An 18509-nucleotide genomic window follows, 5' to 3' on the forward strand; every position below is an offset into this window, starting at 1 on the left:
ACAAAATACACTAGAGAAAAATAAAACAAAATATGAAGAAAAAAACAACAAATAAAAACAAAACCCACATCATTATACAGATATGAACTAATCATAGCTTTATTTAGAATAAAAAGCCTTAAACGAACACACCCAATGATCTCAAGAAGAGAAGAAATGCCAGTCACAGGAGTGGGATACACTTACTATTACCAATATGGAAATACAAAATACTCTGCTGGAGTAAAAAGAAAAATAAGCTTTATTCAAAGAAATACTGAAAATAAATGTTTTACAAATTGCAATCAAGCACTTGAAAGTGTAATTTAGGAAAGAATTCTCAGAATCTATATAAAGCATTCTAGTGTTGGCCAATGCAAAGTTTACTTGAAACGGGTATTTTACATATGCTTAACCTTTAATCATCTTAACATCCATTGATTATAATGATTCAACTGCATGAGGTTAAGCAAGTCTCTCCTGTAGTATCTCAGAAATAACTTTCAAATACAAAACATTCACACCAGCAAGGAAATTATAAAAATGTATGTAAATGATGCAGGACTGGATTTGAAGGCTGTGTAGAGATGGAAGTGCTTCACCTTAGAAAGTTCCCACAAAGTCAAAATTTAACAAAGCGAGATGCCACAGCCAACTGCAGGTTCATAAATGTCACTCTACTATGCATCAACTGAAAAAAATAGGTATGCATAGCCAAAAAAAATGTCTTTCAAGAGACCAACCAGTGGGATCTGCCTGCTGTGAGCAGAGCGTCACAAGAAGTCCGTCTGAAGATGGCTCCCGGGGGCCACTGAGCAGTTCTTATTCTCAGAAGGACAAGATGGTCTTGTTAATGATTTCCACTGACTCCCGGATCTCGTCCTCCTTGATCACAAGTGGAGGGGCTAACCTGATGATATCACCATGGGTTGGCTTGGCCAGGAGCCCATTATCTCGGAGTCGCAGACACACCTTCCAAGCGTCACAATCTACAGAAAAATGGTCACAATGTATTCACAGAGATCAATATATAAAAACCCTTGTCATAGGCACGGGCAGCACGGCCCCACCAGAGCGTGTTCCCAGGATCTGCTCAGGAAAGGAAGTTCTAAGTCTAAGTCACTCCTTTGCTCGGGAGGTTGCATTACTGACCTTTTGGCAAGCACCTAACTAGGTCTGAATGACAGAGACTACTACAGGCAGAGCATCCCTTGTCTGCAGTGCTTGGGTCCAGAAGGACTTCTGCCAGATTCAGGAATGTTGGCATACACAGAAGAGGAAACGGGGCTCATGTAAACATGAAACTTGTATTTCATACTCAGACAAACTAAAGGTAATTTCACACAAGATTCTTAATGCACCTGCATTTTGATTGTGGCCTGTCCCCTGGGGTCAAGTATAGGATTGTCCTGCTCTGGTATGATGGTGGTGGTCAAAACCTTTCAGACTGGGGATCATTTCAACTTCTCAGATTAGGGATGCCTGGCATGCAATTATAAGGAGCTAATGTGGGTAGGAGACATAAATGAAATAACGGAATAAGCAAGCCCCGAATCCTAGGAACACTACAGGTTGCAGATATGGACACACCTCCTGACCACTGGGAACTAAGCATCATTTCCCAGCAGGGTTTTTCAACAAAGCTGCAGGCAGAACTGCCTAGAACTGCCTGAATCCACCCAACCCATCACATCAGATACTCCTGGGTGGAACCAGGCTTAGTTTCTTTCTCAAAAGCTCCTCTGCTGTTATCAATTGCTTTAAAAGGAAGGGCTAGCCTAAGAAAACCACAAGGGTGCCCTGGAGGGTGATAACTGATATCAGACACACAATGAAGGCTTAAGCCTCCATTATCTATTGCCAACATCAAAGCTATTCCTTTACTCCCACAGTTGCCTCCACAGCCTCTGCAGAAGGTAGAAAGCATTCAAGTGAGGGAAAAAGATTAACAGACACTAACCCAGGATAGCCAGCTGCTGTCTAACTAACAGAGACAGGAAAAGAAATGTCTGCAAGGAACAAACCCCTGGTCAAAGGAGTTAAAATGCCTTCCTGTTGGAAAGACCTACAGTTAGGATAACATTAAGACAATCTTTATCTAAACGGCTTGACCAACAATCCAGCCCACCGTGTCTACCCACTGTGTCTTTGAAAGGCCCTTACCTTTGGTTTCCCGGATGACAATGGCATTTAGCAACCCTTTCCCCCTTACAGCAGTCACAACATCAGAGGGCAGCTTCATGAGCTCCTTTCTCAAGATGGTACCCATCTTGTCTGCGTTTTCAGCAAGATTCTCTTCTTCTAAAACCTGTTTTTTAAAAAATTACACAAATGTTCAGAGTGTCCTGGAGTAATCTGCGTACGGCTAGAAGCAAAAAGCACTTGGGAAAGACCAGAGTGACATCACCTACATTGGCTTTTCAGGGCCTATAGTAATTTCTAGCTAAAGACATACAACTTCAGAGCCTTGCTTTAATCGCAAATCCACTGACAACCAGTCTTCACGGCAAAATAAAGATTAAAATGTGTTTAATGAGAGCCAGGCAATGGTGGCACGCCTTTAATTCCAGCACTTGGGAGGCAGAGGCAGGCAGATCTTTCTGAGCTTGAGGCCAACCTGGTCTACACAGCAAGTTCCAGAACAGAGAAACCCTGTCTCAAAAAACAAAAATAAATAAAAAAAATAATCAAAAATTGATTAATGCAATATGTTGTTATTATCTGAACACCTCAATGGACTAAGAATAATTTAACTTGAAACTGCACAGAATTGCCTTTTTCCCTCCCCCTAACATATACTAACCTTTTATCTACTTTCCTGGGCTAGCTTAAAACCTGTGATTGTCCTGCCTTCCAGCGTCCCTAGTGCTGGGATTACAGGTGTATACCACCATCCCTGACTTCACTTTTTATCTGTGTGGTACTAAGGAATGAAACCCAAGACCCTTCCTCTTCTACTGAGCTAAGACCACCAGTCCTCAAATCCAAGTTTGAAAAAAAACAAAAGGGAAAAAGAGCTTTGTGGTCACCTGTAATCTTAGCATTTGGGCAGCTAAAGCAGGAGGATTGAGCTGTCTAAGCTTGAGCTACAGGGTAAATTTCAGGCCAATGTAAACTAGAGTGAGACCTTGATTTGAATAACAAACAAGAAAAAACAACAAATCTTGCTTGCTAAACCAAAGGAACATATTAGGTGGTCAGTGTATAGGAGTTCTGCCGCTGCCAGGTGACCGATTACAAACTCCAGAAGCCCAGGAGTCCAGTCTATTAGGCAAGGCAAAAAAGCTACCTTACTTTTTTTTTTTTGGTTTTTTTCAAGACAGGGTTTCTCTGTAGTTTTGGAGGCTGTCCTGGAACTAGCTCTTGTAGACCAGGCTGGCCAAGAACTCACAGAGATTCACCTGCCTCTGCCTCCCGAATGCAGGGATTAAAGGCGTGCGCCACCACTACCCAGCAAAGCTACCTTACTCTTTGGGAACACCTTGTTCCTAAAATCGTCCCTTCATTCCTCATGCTCTCTAACACTTGGTAATCTTATTAAACTTTTCACACCAGGACTCAAGTTAAAGAGAACTTCAACACTACTTAAAAGTAGGTATCATTCAGCCGTATCAGTTTTCACCTCAAGAGCTGCAATGGCAATCCGGCAGCCTAGTGGATTACCACCGTATGTGGAGCCATGTTCCCCTGGTTTAATGGTCAGCATTATCTCATCATCGCACAGCACTGCAGACACCTGAAAGACAGATCCATGTTTGTCATTCCTCAGATCTCAGCATGCCAGGGACACAGATACTTCCGTAGCAACGATATGAAATTCTATCAACCAGCAGTTTCCATCTGTCCCTGACTCTCAGTAATATAACCCAAGGCAGGCCCAACACATTACAGACACAGTAAACAAACTTCAGTGGCACTAAACGATATAGTGCACATTTAGAACTAAAAGAAAAACACTTTATTATTATATTATCTGTATAAGGTGTTTTGTCCACAGGTATGTCTATGCAACCACTTGTTTGCCATGCCCATGGAAGCCAGGAGAGGGTGTTAGAGCCCCTGGAACTGGAGTTACAGATGGTCGTGAGCAGCCAGGTGGGAGCTGGGAACTGAACCCAGGTCCTCTGGAAAAGCAGTCAGTGCCCTGGATCACTTAGCCATCTCTGCAACCCAAGCAGAACTATTTTTGCAATGAGATAATTTATAGTCTTTTCCAAAATACTCTGCTTAGAAACAAACTTGGGCATTCCCTGCAAGAAGACAATTCCATCTACTCAGTAAGAACATCTACTCTTCAAAACCCTTTTATCCCACATCAATTACTAGCTCTGGATGCATACCCCCCAAAAAAGAAGAAATGCTCCCTCTTACATTCATTGTTCATGGTCTTGAACAATCAGTAGTGACACTTTCTCAAAAGTGGGAGGAGGAGCTTCTGAAGGGAAATGCTTCTGTCCAAATCAAATGCAGCAGCACATTCCAAAACACAACTCCACTTGGTCAAATTAACCAAGTAGACTGCATAATGAAAGTCTAAACTGTTCCAGGTGGCCTGGAGTAAATCAAATGACTTGAAAGGCATCCCAGTCAAGGTCAGAAGAAATATAGGGGTTTTTAACTTACAGGGTATAAGCCGCCAGAAAGGGCCTTCCCGAGAAGAACTATGTCAGGTCTGACATTCTCATGATCCACAGCCAGCCGTCTACCAGTTCTGGACAATCCCGTCTGTATTTCATCAGCAATAAACAGGACCTGGGAGAAAGAACAGACAACACAACACTCATTCTAACCTCGTGAAGAAACAAAGGTCACCATCATTTAACCATCCCATTAAGTGTCATTCTGACACACCCTGAAAACTGTGCCGATGTTTTTAGTTCCCACACAATTTCAATGGTGTCCTTTGGAAATCTGTTTGCTGGTTCAGCCTAACACCTCCCAGGGGCCTATGTAGCACTGCTTTGCATGGCAGAAAAGGCATAGCTGGGCGGTGGTGGTACACGCCTTTAATCCCAGCACTCAGGAGGCAGAGGCAGGTAGATCTCTGTGAGTTCAAGGCCAGCCTGGTCTACAAGAGCTAGTTCCAGTACAGACAGAACTGTTACACAGAGAAACCCTGTCTGCAAGGAAGGAAGGAAGGAAGGAAGGAAGGAAGGAAGGAAGGAAGGAAGGAAGGCAGGCAGGCATTTATACAGACACACAGAGTTTGGAGGTCTTTAATGGCCCTAATTACACTCTAAGAACAAATTCAGATAATTAACTCATATGTAATTACCAAACATTTTCTGGAATTCTCAATAGTAAACAATACACTATTAGCTTTAGCAAAAGAAAGGGAAGAAGAGTCGTAACATTTGGAGCAAAGGAACACAAGACAGGGCTTATGAGGGATTAAAAGAGAAGAGAAGAAAATCACAGTAAGAGCTTGGAGGCCTGCCGCTACAGCAGCCCACACCACAGCATCTCGCCAGTGTTCTAGAGACTGGCAAGTTAGCTTCCACAAAAGGTTCTAAGCGTTACAATGTTCCTCAACTCTTGGAATCATCTAGTAGAAAGTGAGATAATCATTTATCCTGTCAGCAGAGCTCAAATAAGTGTCGGCAAGTTTGGCCTCACTACAAAGTGAATGGGACTACCTGGTGCCTAGTGCAGAGTTCTCGGACTCCCGTCAGGTATCCTGGATCTGGAACAATAACACCTGCTTCACCCTGGATGGGCTCCACCATGAAGGCCGCAACATTTGGATCCTGAAGAGCACGCTACAAAAGAAACAGAAGGGAGTTCTAATAGTTTCCATTCTACAATATTTGGCAATTGAAGTCAAATACTACATATACTTCCTGTTAAGAATGAGAAGCCAGGAGGTGGTGGCGCACGCCTTTAATCCCAGCACTTGGGAGGCAGAGACAGGTGGATCTTTGTGAGTTCGAGGCCAGCCTGGTCTACACGAGCTAGTTCCAGGACAGGCTCCAAAAGCTGCAGAGAAACCTTGTCTTGAAAAAAGCAAAAAAAAGTGGAAGGAGGGGGGGGGGGGCTGGAGCAATAGCTTAGCAGAACACTTGTTGCTTTTGCAGAGGAACTGGGTTGACTCCCAGCACTCATATGGTGGTTCACAACCATCCATAACTCCAGTTCAGGAGCACCAGGCATACATACATGCAGGCAAAACACTCAAAGTAAATAAATAAAATTAAACAAATAAATAAATAAACAGCAGGAGTAAGGGGGAGATGATGATGATGATGAAGTCTGGCATGGTGGGTCACCATTGCAATTGCAGGACTCCAGCATGCTAGGTTTATAGGCACATACCACTATGTCAGACTATCCCCACATTTTGCTATGTCATAGATGTATTATAACCAAAAGTTAAGGCAGGAGCTGGAGAGATGGCTCAGCCATTAAGAGCACTGGCTACTCTTGCCAAGAATCCTGATTCCATTTTTAGCACCCACATGAGAGTTCACAACTGCCTTTAGGTCCAGTTCCAGAGGATCCAATGCCACTTTCGGCCTCCTGGAGCACACTGCATACACATGGTGCATTTACATGCCAGCAAAAACTCACATAAATTTTTCTTTAAAAATTAAGTGGACCGTTAAAGCCATCTTGCGACTTTTTTGCTTCTATTTTACAAAAGTACTACATGTTGGAGATTGGCTATACCTTAGTGGAAGAACAACTGACCATAACCTACAAGGCCTTGGGTTCCTTTCCTAGCACCACAACAAAGTGCTACAATTTGCAAGTTAAAAAAGTTTTATCTAGGCCTGGGGTGATGGCGCACAGGCCTTCAATCTCAGTACTTGGGAGGCAGAACCAGGCAGATTTCTATGAGTTCAAGACTGGCCTGGTCTGCATACTTTTCTAGATCAGCCAAGGCTTCAAAACGAGAGCCTATCTCAAAGAAAGAGAATAAAAGAAGGTAGGGAGAAAGAGAATGGAATAATTAAGTGGGTAATACTCAAATTGTTATGATCTGAACTGGCTAGCTTGCCTAAGCACTAGATAACAAAAGCATATTTCCCTAGGTTAAAAACTGACTGTCCACTATTGAGAATAAGTCAGATTTCAGCCTAATTTACGATAAATGTTCAGACTCATAACTTTGTTCTGAAGTACTGGGGTCAAGCCCAGAACCTCACACAAGCTGTTTTACCACTGAGCAACCTCCTCTGTCCTCATTAATGATTTTAATTTCTGAATGTGAATGTTTGCCTGTTATGTAAGTATGTGTCCGCACCACGGGCACGGCTGTTCAAAGTCCTCTGAGCTATAGAATTACAGAAGGTTTTTGAGCTACCAAATAGGCGCAAAGAACTGAACCTGAGACCTCTGCAAGAGCAGTGTGTGATCTTAACCACTGAGACATCTCTCCAGGCCCCTCATTAGATGTGTTTTTATTTCACACACTGAACAGGTAACAATTAATTCAGAAAGCTTCCTGTTGCTGTGAGCCAAGTCCCATAGCCACCCTGATGTACCTCCAGTGCGGGCAGATCGTTATACGGGATGATTTCAAAGCCTGGCATGAAGGGTCCAAAGCCTTCATAACTGGTCGGGTCTGTGGAACTGGAGATTGCAGACAATGTTCGGCCCCAGAAGTTTCCATCTAAAAGAGACAAACAGTGACTATTCCAAAGAAGCCCACAAGTTTAGAAAGTACTCCCCTACAAACACCTCGGGAAGCCTGACTAAAAATAAATAACAGATTCCTTAGAGAACCACTGCGAGCTTTCTGATACCAACTCCAGCAGCTCCCTGACGGCAGCCAACGTCTCCTAAGTACTATTGTAGATACGTCTGCAGCACTCTTCTCAGACCCTTTCTGACCAAAGCCTAACAACTGAGACATTCAAAGCATGGCTTCTAGACAAAGAAGGTACATTTACAATAGGAATGTGTTAGAGAAAATACCCTGCATAGATATGAAGAATTTCCTTCTTTTTTTTTTTTCTTTTGATTTTTCAAGACAGGGTTTCTCTGTGCAGCCTGGCTGTCATGGAACTCACTTTTTAGATCAGGCTGGCCTAGAACTCACAGAGATTGGATGTGGGATTTCCTTTTGTATGTTGTGATTACCATTAATGAATAACGAAACTGCTTTGGGCCTGTTGATAGGGCAAAACTTAGGTATTGGGGGGGGGACTAAACGGAATGCTGGGAGGAAGAAGGCAGAGTGAAAGAGACACCATGGAGCTGCCAGAGTCAGACATGCTGAAACTTTGCTGGTAGGCCATGACCTCGTGGTGACACACAGATCAATAGAAATGAGTTAAAATAAGATGTAAGAGTTAGCCAATAAGAAGCTAGAGCTAATGGGCCCAGCAGTGACTTAAATAATATAGTTTCTGTGTGATTATTTAGGGTCTAAGCTAGCTGGGTGGCCAGGAACCAAACAAGTGGCCTCTCCTTGCAACAGAGATCTGCCTGCCTCTGCCTCCCAAGAGCTGGGATTAAAGGCATGCACCACCACTGCCCAGCTCCATTTCTGTATTTCAAAGCTCAAGGACATTTTATTCAAGGTTAAAAGAATAACCATAAGATGGAAATCCTGCAACTGCCCAGAGGAAGCACACAGAAGAGGAAGACAAGAGCCCCATGTCAGATGAACAACTACATGGTACATAGGAGGGCTTCACCAAAACATGAAAAAGCCTAACGTACTAGAGAAAGTATAGTTAGGCTCTTGCCAGCATCCAAAAGAGACAGAAAAGAAGAAATGGGAGGGCTGGAGAGATGGCTCAGAGGTTAAGAGCACTGACTACTCTTCCAGAGGTCCTGAGTACAAGTCCCAGCAGCCACGTGATGGCTCACAACCATCTATGAGATCTGGTTTCCTCTTCTAGCCTGCAGGTGTACATGCAGGCAGAACACTGTATACATAATAAATAAAATCTTTTTTAAATAAAAGAAGAAGAAGAAATGGGGAAAGCTCCACTTTTCTGAGTAATTCAGAAAAAAGGTGGCTTAACACAGCAGCATGGCTGTGGTTTCATAAGCAACTGCCTATAACTTACCATTTTAAAAACTTGTGTTTTAGTTGTGAGTATCCTGACTGGCTATTCTAAACAAAACATAATTTCCATTTTAGATTGTACAGTCTCTTTCATACTAGCAAAGGGTGCAAAGATATTTTTATGTTGTATTGACACAGGCTGATGAGTCAGTGAGCGGAATAGCAGCAAAAGACTCTCTATTCCTGCAGGATGAGCTACAAGATGAGATCCCTGAGGTCAGGAAGAAGAAGACAAGTTGACTCCTGGTCTCATCAGTGCATGTTATCTTAAAGATCATGTTTTTGGATGTAGATGAAAAAAAGATGGACTGACGCCTGAGTCAGAGACTTGGGTGGCAGAGGCTTTTGCAAGAGTATACTTGGAGATGCCAAGAAGCTAAGATACAACCACCCAGTGTTGAATTCATTGAATTGCTGCTGGCATAGGTGGTGGAGATGTCAAGACATCCCTGGTGAAATGAACTCCCATTCACTTTACCGTATTTGTACTTTTCATGGTTGAGTTAACCCCATCTGAAATGATGTAGTTGTTTGCTCTGCTGATTGATATTAGGCTGTTTGCTTCCTACTAGAGTAGAAGCTCTGAGGACAGGCAACTCCCAGACTAACTACCTGTCTATCCCCTGTCCTGGAGTAGTTAGTGTCTGACCTCCAGTGACCCCTAGCCACATTTATTAAATAGAAAAAATATGATCCTGAGCAAAGACACACATCTGTGTCAGTTAGCATTGTGAAGGATTATAATGTCAAGGAAGGGAGCATTCAAAGTATTTGGATTGTCTGAGGATCTTTAATGTAAGTGAATTTGAAAATGCATTCTGTTGAGTAGGTAGCTTGCAGTATTCTCATACATGAAGAAGTAACTTAGAAATCCAAGAAGTAATCCCACCACCAACCTTTATAAAACTGTCCATAAATAATATATCGTGTAACAATTAAATTCACATACCAGCAAAAACAATCTTTGCTTTGTATTTCGGGATGCCTTTCACGGTGTAGCCCCAACGACGAGCAAGCTTACAGGCAGTCTCTCCAGCCTCCACTCCTATTGTGAGGAAAAGGCTCAGATTTAACTAACACTGCAAATTATCAAAGAAATAAGCTTAGCAACTGAATCCCAGTCATGAAAGATTAATTCAGGAAGATTGTAAATTCAGGGCTAGCCTCGGCAATCTAGTGAGATGATAAATAAATACGAATAGAAACAGATGATTGATTTATTGGGAACTTAACAAAAATGGGAATGTCTTACCTGTATTCATAGGGAGAACTTTGTGGTAGTTGAAAAGTTTGGTAATGTACTCCTCATATTCACCAAGGACGTTGTTATAGAAAGCACGAGAAGTTAGGGTCAGTTTGTCCACCTGACTCTTCATGACATCGATGATCTTGGGGTGGCAGTGCCCTTGGCTGACAGCACCATAAGCACTCAGGAAGTCGAAGTATTGCCTGCCTTCTACATCCCACACATAAATACCTAAAAACATGAGGAAGAAAAAACTTTGAGAGTCTCTATATGACATAAGACCCCCCAAATGAAGACTTATTTTTAACCATCTACACATCTACATATGAAGCTCTATTTAATATATTTTTAGGCTTAAAACTTAGTTTAGTGGCCAGGTGATGGTAGCGCACACCTCTAGTCCCAGCACTCAGGAGGCAGAGGCAGGTGGATCTGAGTTCAAGGCCAGCCTGGCTTACAGAGAGAGTTCCAGGATAGTCAAGGCTACAAGAAACCCTATCTCAACCCCCAAAAAAAACAAACAAAAAACTTGGTTTAGTGCAAGCCTACTTCACTTTGATTGAGAAAGAAATATTAATGGTATATTTTACCTATTACCCCTGACAAATATATTTAACAGAACAGTATAAAAAGACTGTAGTTCTATCATGAATTTTGTTTCTTAGTGATGAATAAGCACACAAAAATTATACCAAATAGTGAAAGTGTAAAATCCAATGTGAAGCTCCATAGCTTCCATTCCAAACAGCTAGTCTAACTGTACAGAAGTTTATTGAGACATATAGACTTTGTGTCTGCTTAATTTCAGTGTGTGATGTTATTTTTATTTGCAAGTTTTTTAGAGTAAAGTTTATTTAAGGAAGGAAGGAAAAGGAGGAAGGGAAGAGGAGGAGAGGAAAGGAGAGGAGAGGAGAGGAGAGGAGAGGAGAGGAGAGGAGAGGAGAGGAGAGGAGAGGAGAGGAGAGGAGAGAACAATAAAAGCCCTCAACTATCTAGATGAAGGGGAAAGATACATCTTAACATCATCATCCTTTTTACTGGGGTTATGTCAAAATAAAAACTAATAGTTAAAAAAAAATTGGAGGCGATGTCAGGTTCCTATTTCTTCTGCATGTCCCCTAGGAGAGGCCACACAGGCACAGATGCCCTAGACACTCGGTAAAGGCGAAGGAGCCCCGTCTGCAACACACATTCAATGGGGGTTAGATGTGAGAAAATACAAAACAACTATGTCTTATAACAGATTTCCAGGCAATGTGGGGGCGGGTTAATCCAAAACATACCTTTTGCTCTCTCCAGGGCTACAGGTAAAGGATGGTAATTGTGTGCGCCATACTTAGATTCCCGTTCAAAGATGTAGTCAGAGGACGGCGGGCCTTGGACTGTCTTCTTAGTTGCAACAGATGCAGCAGAGGCGACTGAAGCATGGACCCCTCGCCTCAGAGCAGCAACTGTCTGCAAACTTGCTAGTTTGGAAAACATTGTGTGAGTCCTTTAGGAATGGAAGTACAGAGACCTGTCCAAAGGAAGAGAAGGCGCTGAGTGAGAACCTTTCCAGAGTCAACACACGTCTGTTCACCAAGTAACTGCTGAGCATCTACCACAGTCAGTATGTAGCCTTTTCCTATCGGAGTACAGGGTAGACATTAGGGCGCCAAGGCAGAGGCCAGAGATGCTGGGTGGCTGTGAGTCATGGGGTAGGAAGCAGGGGCTATGAACCATTTTGTACTTTTTTTAAAGCCCAGGCTGGTCTTCAACTCCAGAATCAAAGGACCATCTGGAGCCAGGACTACAAGCATCACTCGCCTCTTCCTCCCTTAGCTCCCACTTGTGGCCTTCAGGACCACCACCTCTATTCCCTAGTTTGCATTTTTACTCTGTCCCAGTGTGTAGGTAATAGTGAAACAATAACAAATGTGGTTTTAACCCAAGTAAGGTTTTAGGAGCATTTAGGAGGCAGAGGCAAGATGATCAACCAAAGTTCCAGGCTAGCCTGACCTACACAGTAAGTTCCACGGGCTACAAGTAGCCACTATCTCAAAATAGGAAGGGGGGGTCGGGGGGGTGGAATAGAGACAGAGCTAGAGAGATGGCTCAGCAGTTAAGAGGATTTGCTGCTTTTGCAAAAGGCCTGAGTTCAGATGTCAACACCCACATGGTGGTTCACAACCGTCTGTAACTCCAGGGGATCCAGCACTCTCTTCTGACCTCTGCAGGCACCAGACACCCATATAGTGCACATATATACATGCAGACAAACATTTAATACGTATAAAATAAAAAACAAATCAATCTTAAAAGAAAAAATGGAGAGACAGGAAAAAGTAACTTTTGGAGGTGGAAAGAGTTTAGCACCCAAACTAAAAAAGGTAGGCTCTGTCATTTAGCACAAATATCTAAAACACCTAGAAGTCAAATGCAGCGTAAACAAAGGCAAAAAGACTTGTTCTGTGATTCGTTAAGAGTCTTGAGCTTTAACAGTAAAAGACACAAATATTTAAATAGATGAAAAGAGAATGGCTGTTTCTATAACCCCAGCTACCACACACACACACACACACACACACACACACACTAAAAAGAAATATCAAAACATCAACTGTTCAAAGAAAAAACTAACTTCAACCAACAAGAGAACATCAAAGCAGAAACTGCTGAGTTAGGCGTGTGAGTTCCCGAGCACACTGGTGCTCACATTATTTACATTTCAGAATCAGGCTACCTCTCTGCTCCAGTCCCAAAGCCAGCCCCCAAGAGAGTTCCCCGACCGTGTGTGCACAGCTCACCATTCAGACCCTGGCAGGCAAAGAGCCCGAAACAAAGACTAGAGTAAGGAAGGGACTGCGACAGAAAGGAAATGAGCATGCCTGGTCTCATGTCTAGAGGCAGAGAAGGGAGACATTTTAAGATGAACTCTAGATTAAGGAACGTTACCAACACCAGGTATGCTTAGGATATCTAAATCTCCTTATTTTTAAAAGACAAATAGCTAATTCATGTTTCAACAAAAATTCTCTAACAAGTCAAACCATGCATAATCTTCACATTCTTGATTGAGCTGCCAAGTCAGCCGATCATGGGGCTTGGCTAACTTCCCTGTCAACTTGGCTCTCACTCCACACTAAAGATCCAGTGAGGTTCCAGAATTTGCAATCACTAATCAAATCCCACAACTCTGTCTTGTTTGCCAAAGACTGCCCTGATTCTTTCTTCCCACGGTTCAGACCACAGTACAGATTTGGAACTCAAGCTCTAGGGACTGTCTTGGGAGGGTTCCAGTGACTCCTAAAGCAACACACACAATTATATACAAAAGTACATCTTCTTAAGGAAAAGGTCTGTAACTTCCACAGTATTTTCTTTCTACCAAAACCAATGCAAGAATCACTAGGCTGGAAAGGGCAGCTGAGGAAAACGTCTAGCTGTACTACAAAGAACTGTTCCCCATCGCCAGCACTAAGTCTAAAAACCTGTTCACCATCTCTTTCTAGGCTCTCTACAATCTACACACTATATGCTGTTTGAACTACTAAAAACTTAAAACAGTAGTACTTTTTGCCTAGCGAACAAGCATAAAACATGCTTTCTTTGATCTCACAGCACTCAGGAGGCAGAGGCAGGCAGATCTATGTGAGCTCCAGACCAGACTAGTCTACAAAGTGAGTTCCAGGACAGCCAAGGCAGAGAGAGAAACCCTGTGTCAGGAAAGAAAAAAAAAAAAAAAGACATGCTTTCTCGGATACTCCTTACCAGTGTACTTACATGCACACAGGCAAAACATTCATACACATAAAAATAAATAAATCTCTAAAATAAGTTTCTAATGACATGGCAAGGTATTTTAGGATATGTTTAAGTAAAGAAAAAAATTATACATACAGGATGTTCAAATATGCAAAGACATTAAGAAAAAATATTAAGGAAAGAAACAAAAAAAGACACTGTGACTAACTATTCTCTATTTTCTACAATGACCATAAATTGTATTTATAGTACTGGGTGGTGGAATCCCAGCACTTAGGAGGCAGAGGCAGGTCAGTCTCTAAGTTTGAAGCCTGCCTTGGTCTACAGAGTGAGTTCCAGGATAGCCAGGGCTACAAAGAGAAACCCTGTCTTGAAAAAAAGAAGAAAAAAATGTATTTATGGTCAGAAACACTGAGAACAAACTTGGACATGAGTCCCGGGTGTTTGACAGAGACTAGGAAGCAAACAAAATCAAGTTAAAAGGATCTGGTAAGGGCTAGAGAGATGGCTCAGTGGTTAAGAGCATTACCTGCTCTTCCAAAGGTCCTGAGTTCAATTCCCAGCAACCACATGGTGGCTCACAACCATCTGTAAAGAGATCTGGCGCCCTCTTCTGGCCTTCAGGCATACAGACAGAATATTGTATACATAATAAATAAATATTTTTTTTAAAAAAAAAGGATCTGGTAAGCTTTGAAAAAACAGTATTGTTTAAAGAAAAGTACAGTCAATACTCAGACGAAGTGCAGTTTGGGGTCCACTAGGTCACCTGTTCTTAGGGAAAGTGTCAAACTTTAAAATAAAAACTACTCTTATACTTTTGCTACCGAAGTCTACAGCCCTGATTTTTCAATAGACAGAAAGACAACTCAAAAAACCTGGTTATTGAAAAAAAATCTTTAAAATGCTTCAGTAATGTATTTTTACAGGTAGACATAAAACTGCAAGTGACTGCAGAAGGGGTTTGGGGGGCTACTATAATCCCAGCACTTGGGGGCACAGAGGCAGGAGGGTTTCCAGGTCAAGGCTAGACTCAGCTGACTCAAAACAAAAGCTACAAAGAGAAAGAATCTTTAAAAGGTTGTCTAAACTCAACTCGTCTCAGTTTGCACAAGAATTACCTGCTCTGCTATAATCTATTTATCTGCTGGGTCCCCTCAATTTTATACAGAAAAAAATTATTATCAGTAGCCTAACAAAAACCTTCAAAACATGAGTAATATTCTCCAAGTTCTCAAAGTAGATCTCTGGAGAATTAACTTAACTGGGAAATATCAGAGTTGCACAGACCAAGATATACAGCAGAATCTACTATGCATATTTCTATTAAAGAGCCTCTGCGTTCAAGTAGAACAAAATTCTAATTCAAATGGCCTTTAAAATAACCACCAATCATCTTCTCTAAACTTGGAAATGGTCAAAGTAGGGTAGAAAATCCACAGCATTTCACAATTTAAATTCTGTCTGTAGCTCTAGGAGGTGAATGTGTCAGTCTTCCAGAGCTTCGGTTTCCCCATTGGTCACATGGGTGTCTTGAGGAGCTCATGTTAAAGCTCCAGGTTTAGCACAAAGGGGCCATTCATTAGGTCCTCTTCTGCTCTAAGTTCACAGGAACGCTAGCCAATTTCTTACAAAAAAAAACCTGCATGGCTTCTTGTTTTAAACTGGTAGAGTACTTGCCTATGTCTGCAGCCTTGGATTCCATCTCCACCACCAAATAAACTGGAGAAGCAGAGGCAGGAAGATCGGGAGTTCAAGATCATTCTTGGCTACCCAAGAAGTTAGAGATGGTCAGGCACTCTGACATCACCTTTAATCTCTGCCCTCTGGAGGCAGGGCCAGATGGATCTCTATGAGTTTGAGGCCAACCTGGTCTACATAGTGAGAGCTTGCCTTAAATAAATAAATAGATATGAGACAAGAAAATAAAAACAAGTGACCAACCATGTCTCAAAAAACACCTAGCCTGAATAAGGGCCTTCTGCTGGTATTCTCTTGTCTGACAAATGAACAAGGTCCTTACTGACCACATGGCTCCTAAAGGAAGCAAGGTAGCAACGCAACAGAAAGTGGCCCAGACTAGAGAGGTGATGAGGCCACCCGCCTGCATCAAAGCAGCTCATCCGTCCTCCTGTGCAGAAGCTCACCTTCTCATCAAGGCTCACTCTTAGACCTAATAGCTTCAGTCTTCAAAAAGAAAACAATGCTAAATACATTATTATCCATTTATCATTTATATTTACTATTTTTTATAAATATATTTATTAATTATGTATACAATATTCTGTCTGTGTGTATGCCTGCAGGCCAGAAGAGGGCACCAGACCTCATTACAGATGGTTGTGAGCCACTATGTGGTTGCTGGGAATTGAACTCAGGACCTTTGGAAGAGCAGGCAATGCTCTTAACCTCTGAGCCACCTCTCCAGCCCTATATTTACTATTTTTATTTTATCTATTTGCTATTTATATTTAGCAGATATAAGGGCCTAGAAAAGAAAACAAGTTCTAATGATAAGCCAAGACTGCTGAGTAGGTAACATTTAATTCCAAGGCCATCACTTCCTTGCCTTATAATCAACCCACATCAGCAATGTTTCCACAGTACAGTTTCCACAAAGGGCTGCATTTGGAAGAACTTGTTCAGTCTGCCTTATTAAATAACATTTTTTTAAATTACTCTAAAAGAACCATCAGTGTAAAGTCATCCAAAAGCCATTGAAAATATTCAGCTCGAGAAGTAAATTTGGTTTAGCGATTGTCAAATATTTACTTTTCTGAGGTAACCATTCACAAATACGGGCCTTATTTTTTTGAAGTTCTGCCAACAAAAGCTTTGTTTTACGTAACCCATATTCTGGCTAAAATTCACCTCAAGTGCGTCACAGGCAAACTAAAGTAATACTACTGGGAAAGGATTGGACCAGCTACACCGCACCCTCCACACACCTCCAAATCACTGCCCATTCATTGCTATTTTTAAAAGTATGGAATCTGACTCATCCTTAAGAACTCAGCAAACGGCGTAAAATGCAAACCCAAACAACCATAATAAAGATAGACTGTGGAAGGAAAATATATGAGACAAGAAAAAAAACTTTAAAAATATATTCTAATTAAAGTTTTAGGGGCTGGAGAGAAGGCTCCGCAGTTAAGATCATCTACTATTCTTCCACAAGACCAGAGTTTGGTTCCCAGCACCCACATGGCACAAGCTTCGGAGAAGCCTGCTCCAGAGGGATTGGACCTCTCTGGTCTCGGAAGGCAACTGCATTCATGTACACACACCCACAAACACACACACAATAAAAAAAATCATAAATACATTTCAGGTTACATGAAATTAATTTCCCCACAGTCGCTCTGACAATCCTGATTTAGGAGCTTTAGGATGGAGAAATGGGAGGTTGGAAAGGGCACTTCAATCCAAAATCACTCTTTCTCCTCCCATAATATATCTTGACACATTTACAAGGTAAATAAACGTACTAGCAGACACGATGTAGGCCTGAGGCAAAGTTTGCTGGCATCGAAAGTTCCACGCAATTAGACTGGAATTTCTGAGGTTCAGCATCGATTGCCAAAGGTCTAAGGGGGGGGAGGGGTGTAGGAGATAGGGGGGTCTTCGTGCCGAAAGCCCTGTGGGCCAGTCTCTAGCCAACATCTCAACACGTCACTTCCTCAATCTCTTATTGGGTTTAGATCTGGGGAGAAAGTGGGGAGTGGAGAGGGATGGGCAGGAGCAGTCGCGGGACATAGAGGCTGCCCGAAGAACTCGGACTCGGTCCGCATCCGTGTCCCGCGCTCGGTGACGGAGCCACGCGTTCACAGCTCTGTCCCCAAGGGATCCGATCCCAGGCAGCCAGGCTGCTGGAGACGGCACCTTCTCGAAAGCCGAGGCCTCGAAGGCTCTAGGCGAGTGCCCTGAGGGCGGCGAGCCCGAGCTGTACCTGGCAGGCGGCCGCGCCACGTCTCCGGCCTCCTGTTCCCTGCCCGTCCCCATCGAGCCCGCCCCGCCCCGGGGATGTGTCGCACCCTCCAGCCCTGCGCAGCCCCGGCTGAGACTCCGGGACACCGAGCAGGTCCCGGGCCTCTTCGATCCAGTCCCGGCGCGCGCTTGATACCTGACAGGGTCCGCTAGGCGTGTGCGACCGCAAATCAGCCACGAAGCCCGAGGTGACCGCCCGCCCGGCGCGTCACGCCGTTTAAGACGCCCTGTCTGCCCCGCCCCGCCTGTGCTTGCAGTTCATTGGTCGGGACGGAGGGCCGCACACCAATCACACGAGGCCCGCCCTCGCCCCACCCACCCGGCCTTGAGCCGCAGGGCGCTAAGCTCTGCTGCCTCCTGTAAAAGCAAGGTCTGCCTTAGTGGCTTCCGCACTTCTGCTCTGGACTGAATTTAGGAGCAATTTGCTGTCCTTTACAGGCAGGGAAACAGAGACCTGAAGGGATACTGGCCTTCCACTGCGTTTCCCTGGCCGACGGACCCTCCAAAGCCTTTCCTGCAAGAGACTCTTGGGTG

At 43.2% G+C, this 18509-nt stretch overlaps 1 protein-coding gene across 2 annotated transcripts; it reads right to left on the reverse strand.

Annotated features, from left to right (window-relative positions):
• Positions 1-218: 218 nt before the first annotated feature.
• On the reverse strand, positions 219-18207 carry Oat (ornithine aminotransferase). Of its 2 annotated transcripts, none has more exons than XM_075972543.1 (10): positions 18112-18207; positions 11528-11760; positions 10251-10475; positions 9948-10043; positions 7464-7591; positions 5616-5738; positions 4603-4731; positions 3602-3715; positions 2143-2287; positions 219-968 (listed from the first exon to the last, which is right to left on the reverse strand). In XM_075972543.1, the coding sequence occupies exons 2-10, from the start codon at positions 11724-11726 to the stop codon at positions 808-810; spliced, it is 1320 nt and encodes a 439-aa protein (XP_075828658.1). In that variant the 5' UTR covers positions 11727-11760; positions 18112-18207; the 3' UTR covers positions 219-807. The 2 variants fall into 2 exon arrangements, with proteins under 2 accessions (XP_075828658.1, XP_075828659.1); XM_075972544.1 differs by having other exon boundaries at positions 18023-18180.
• Between the last annotated feature and the right edge of the window lie 302 nt (positions 18208-18509).

Source organism: Microtus pennsylvanicus, chromosome 5 (assembly GCF_037038515.1).
Source record: "Microtus pennsylvanicus isolate mMicPen1 chromosome 5, mMicPen1.hap1, whole genome shotgun sequence".
Taxonomy (NCBI): Eukaryota; Metazoa; Chordata; class Mammalia; order Rodentia; family Cricetidae; genus Microtus; species Microtus pennsylvanicus.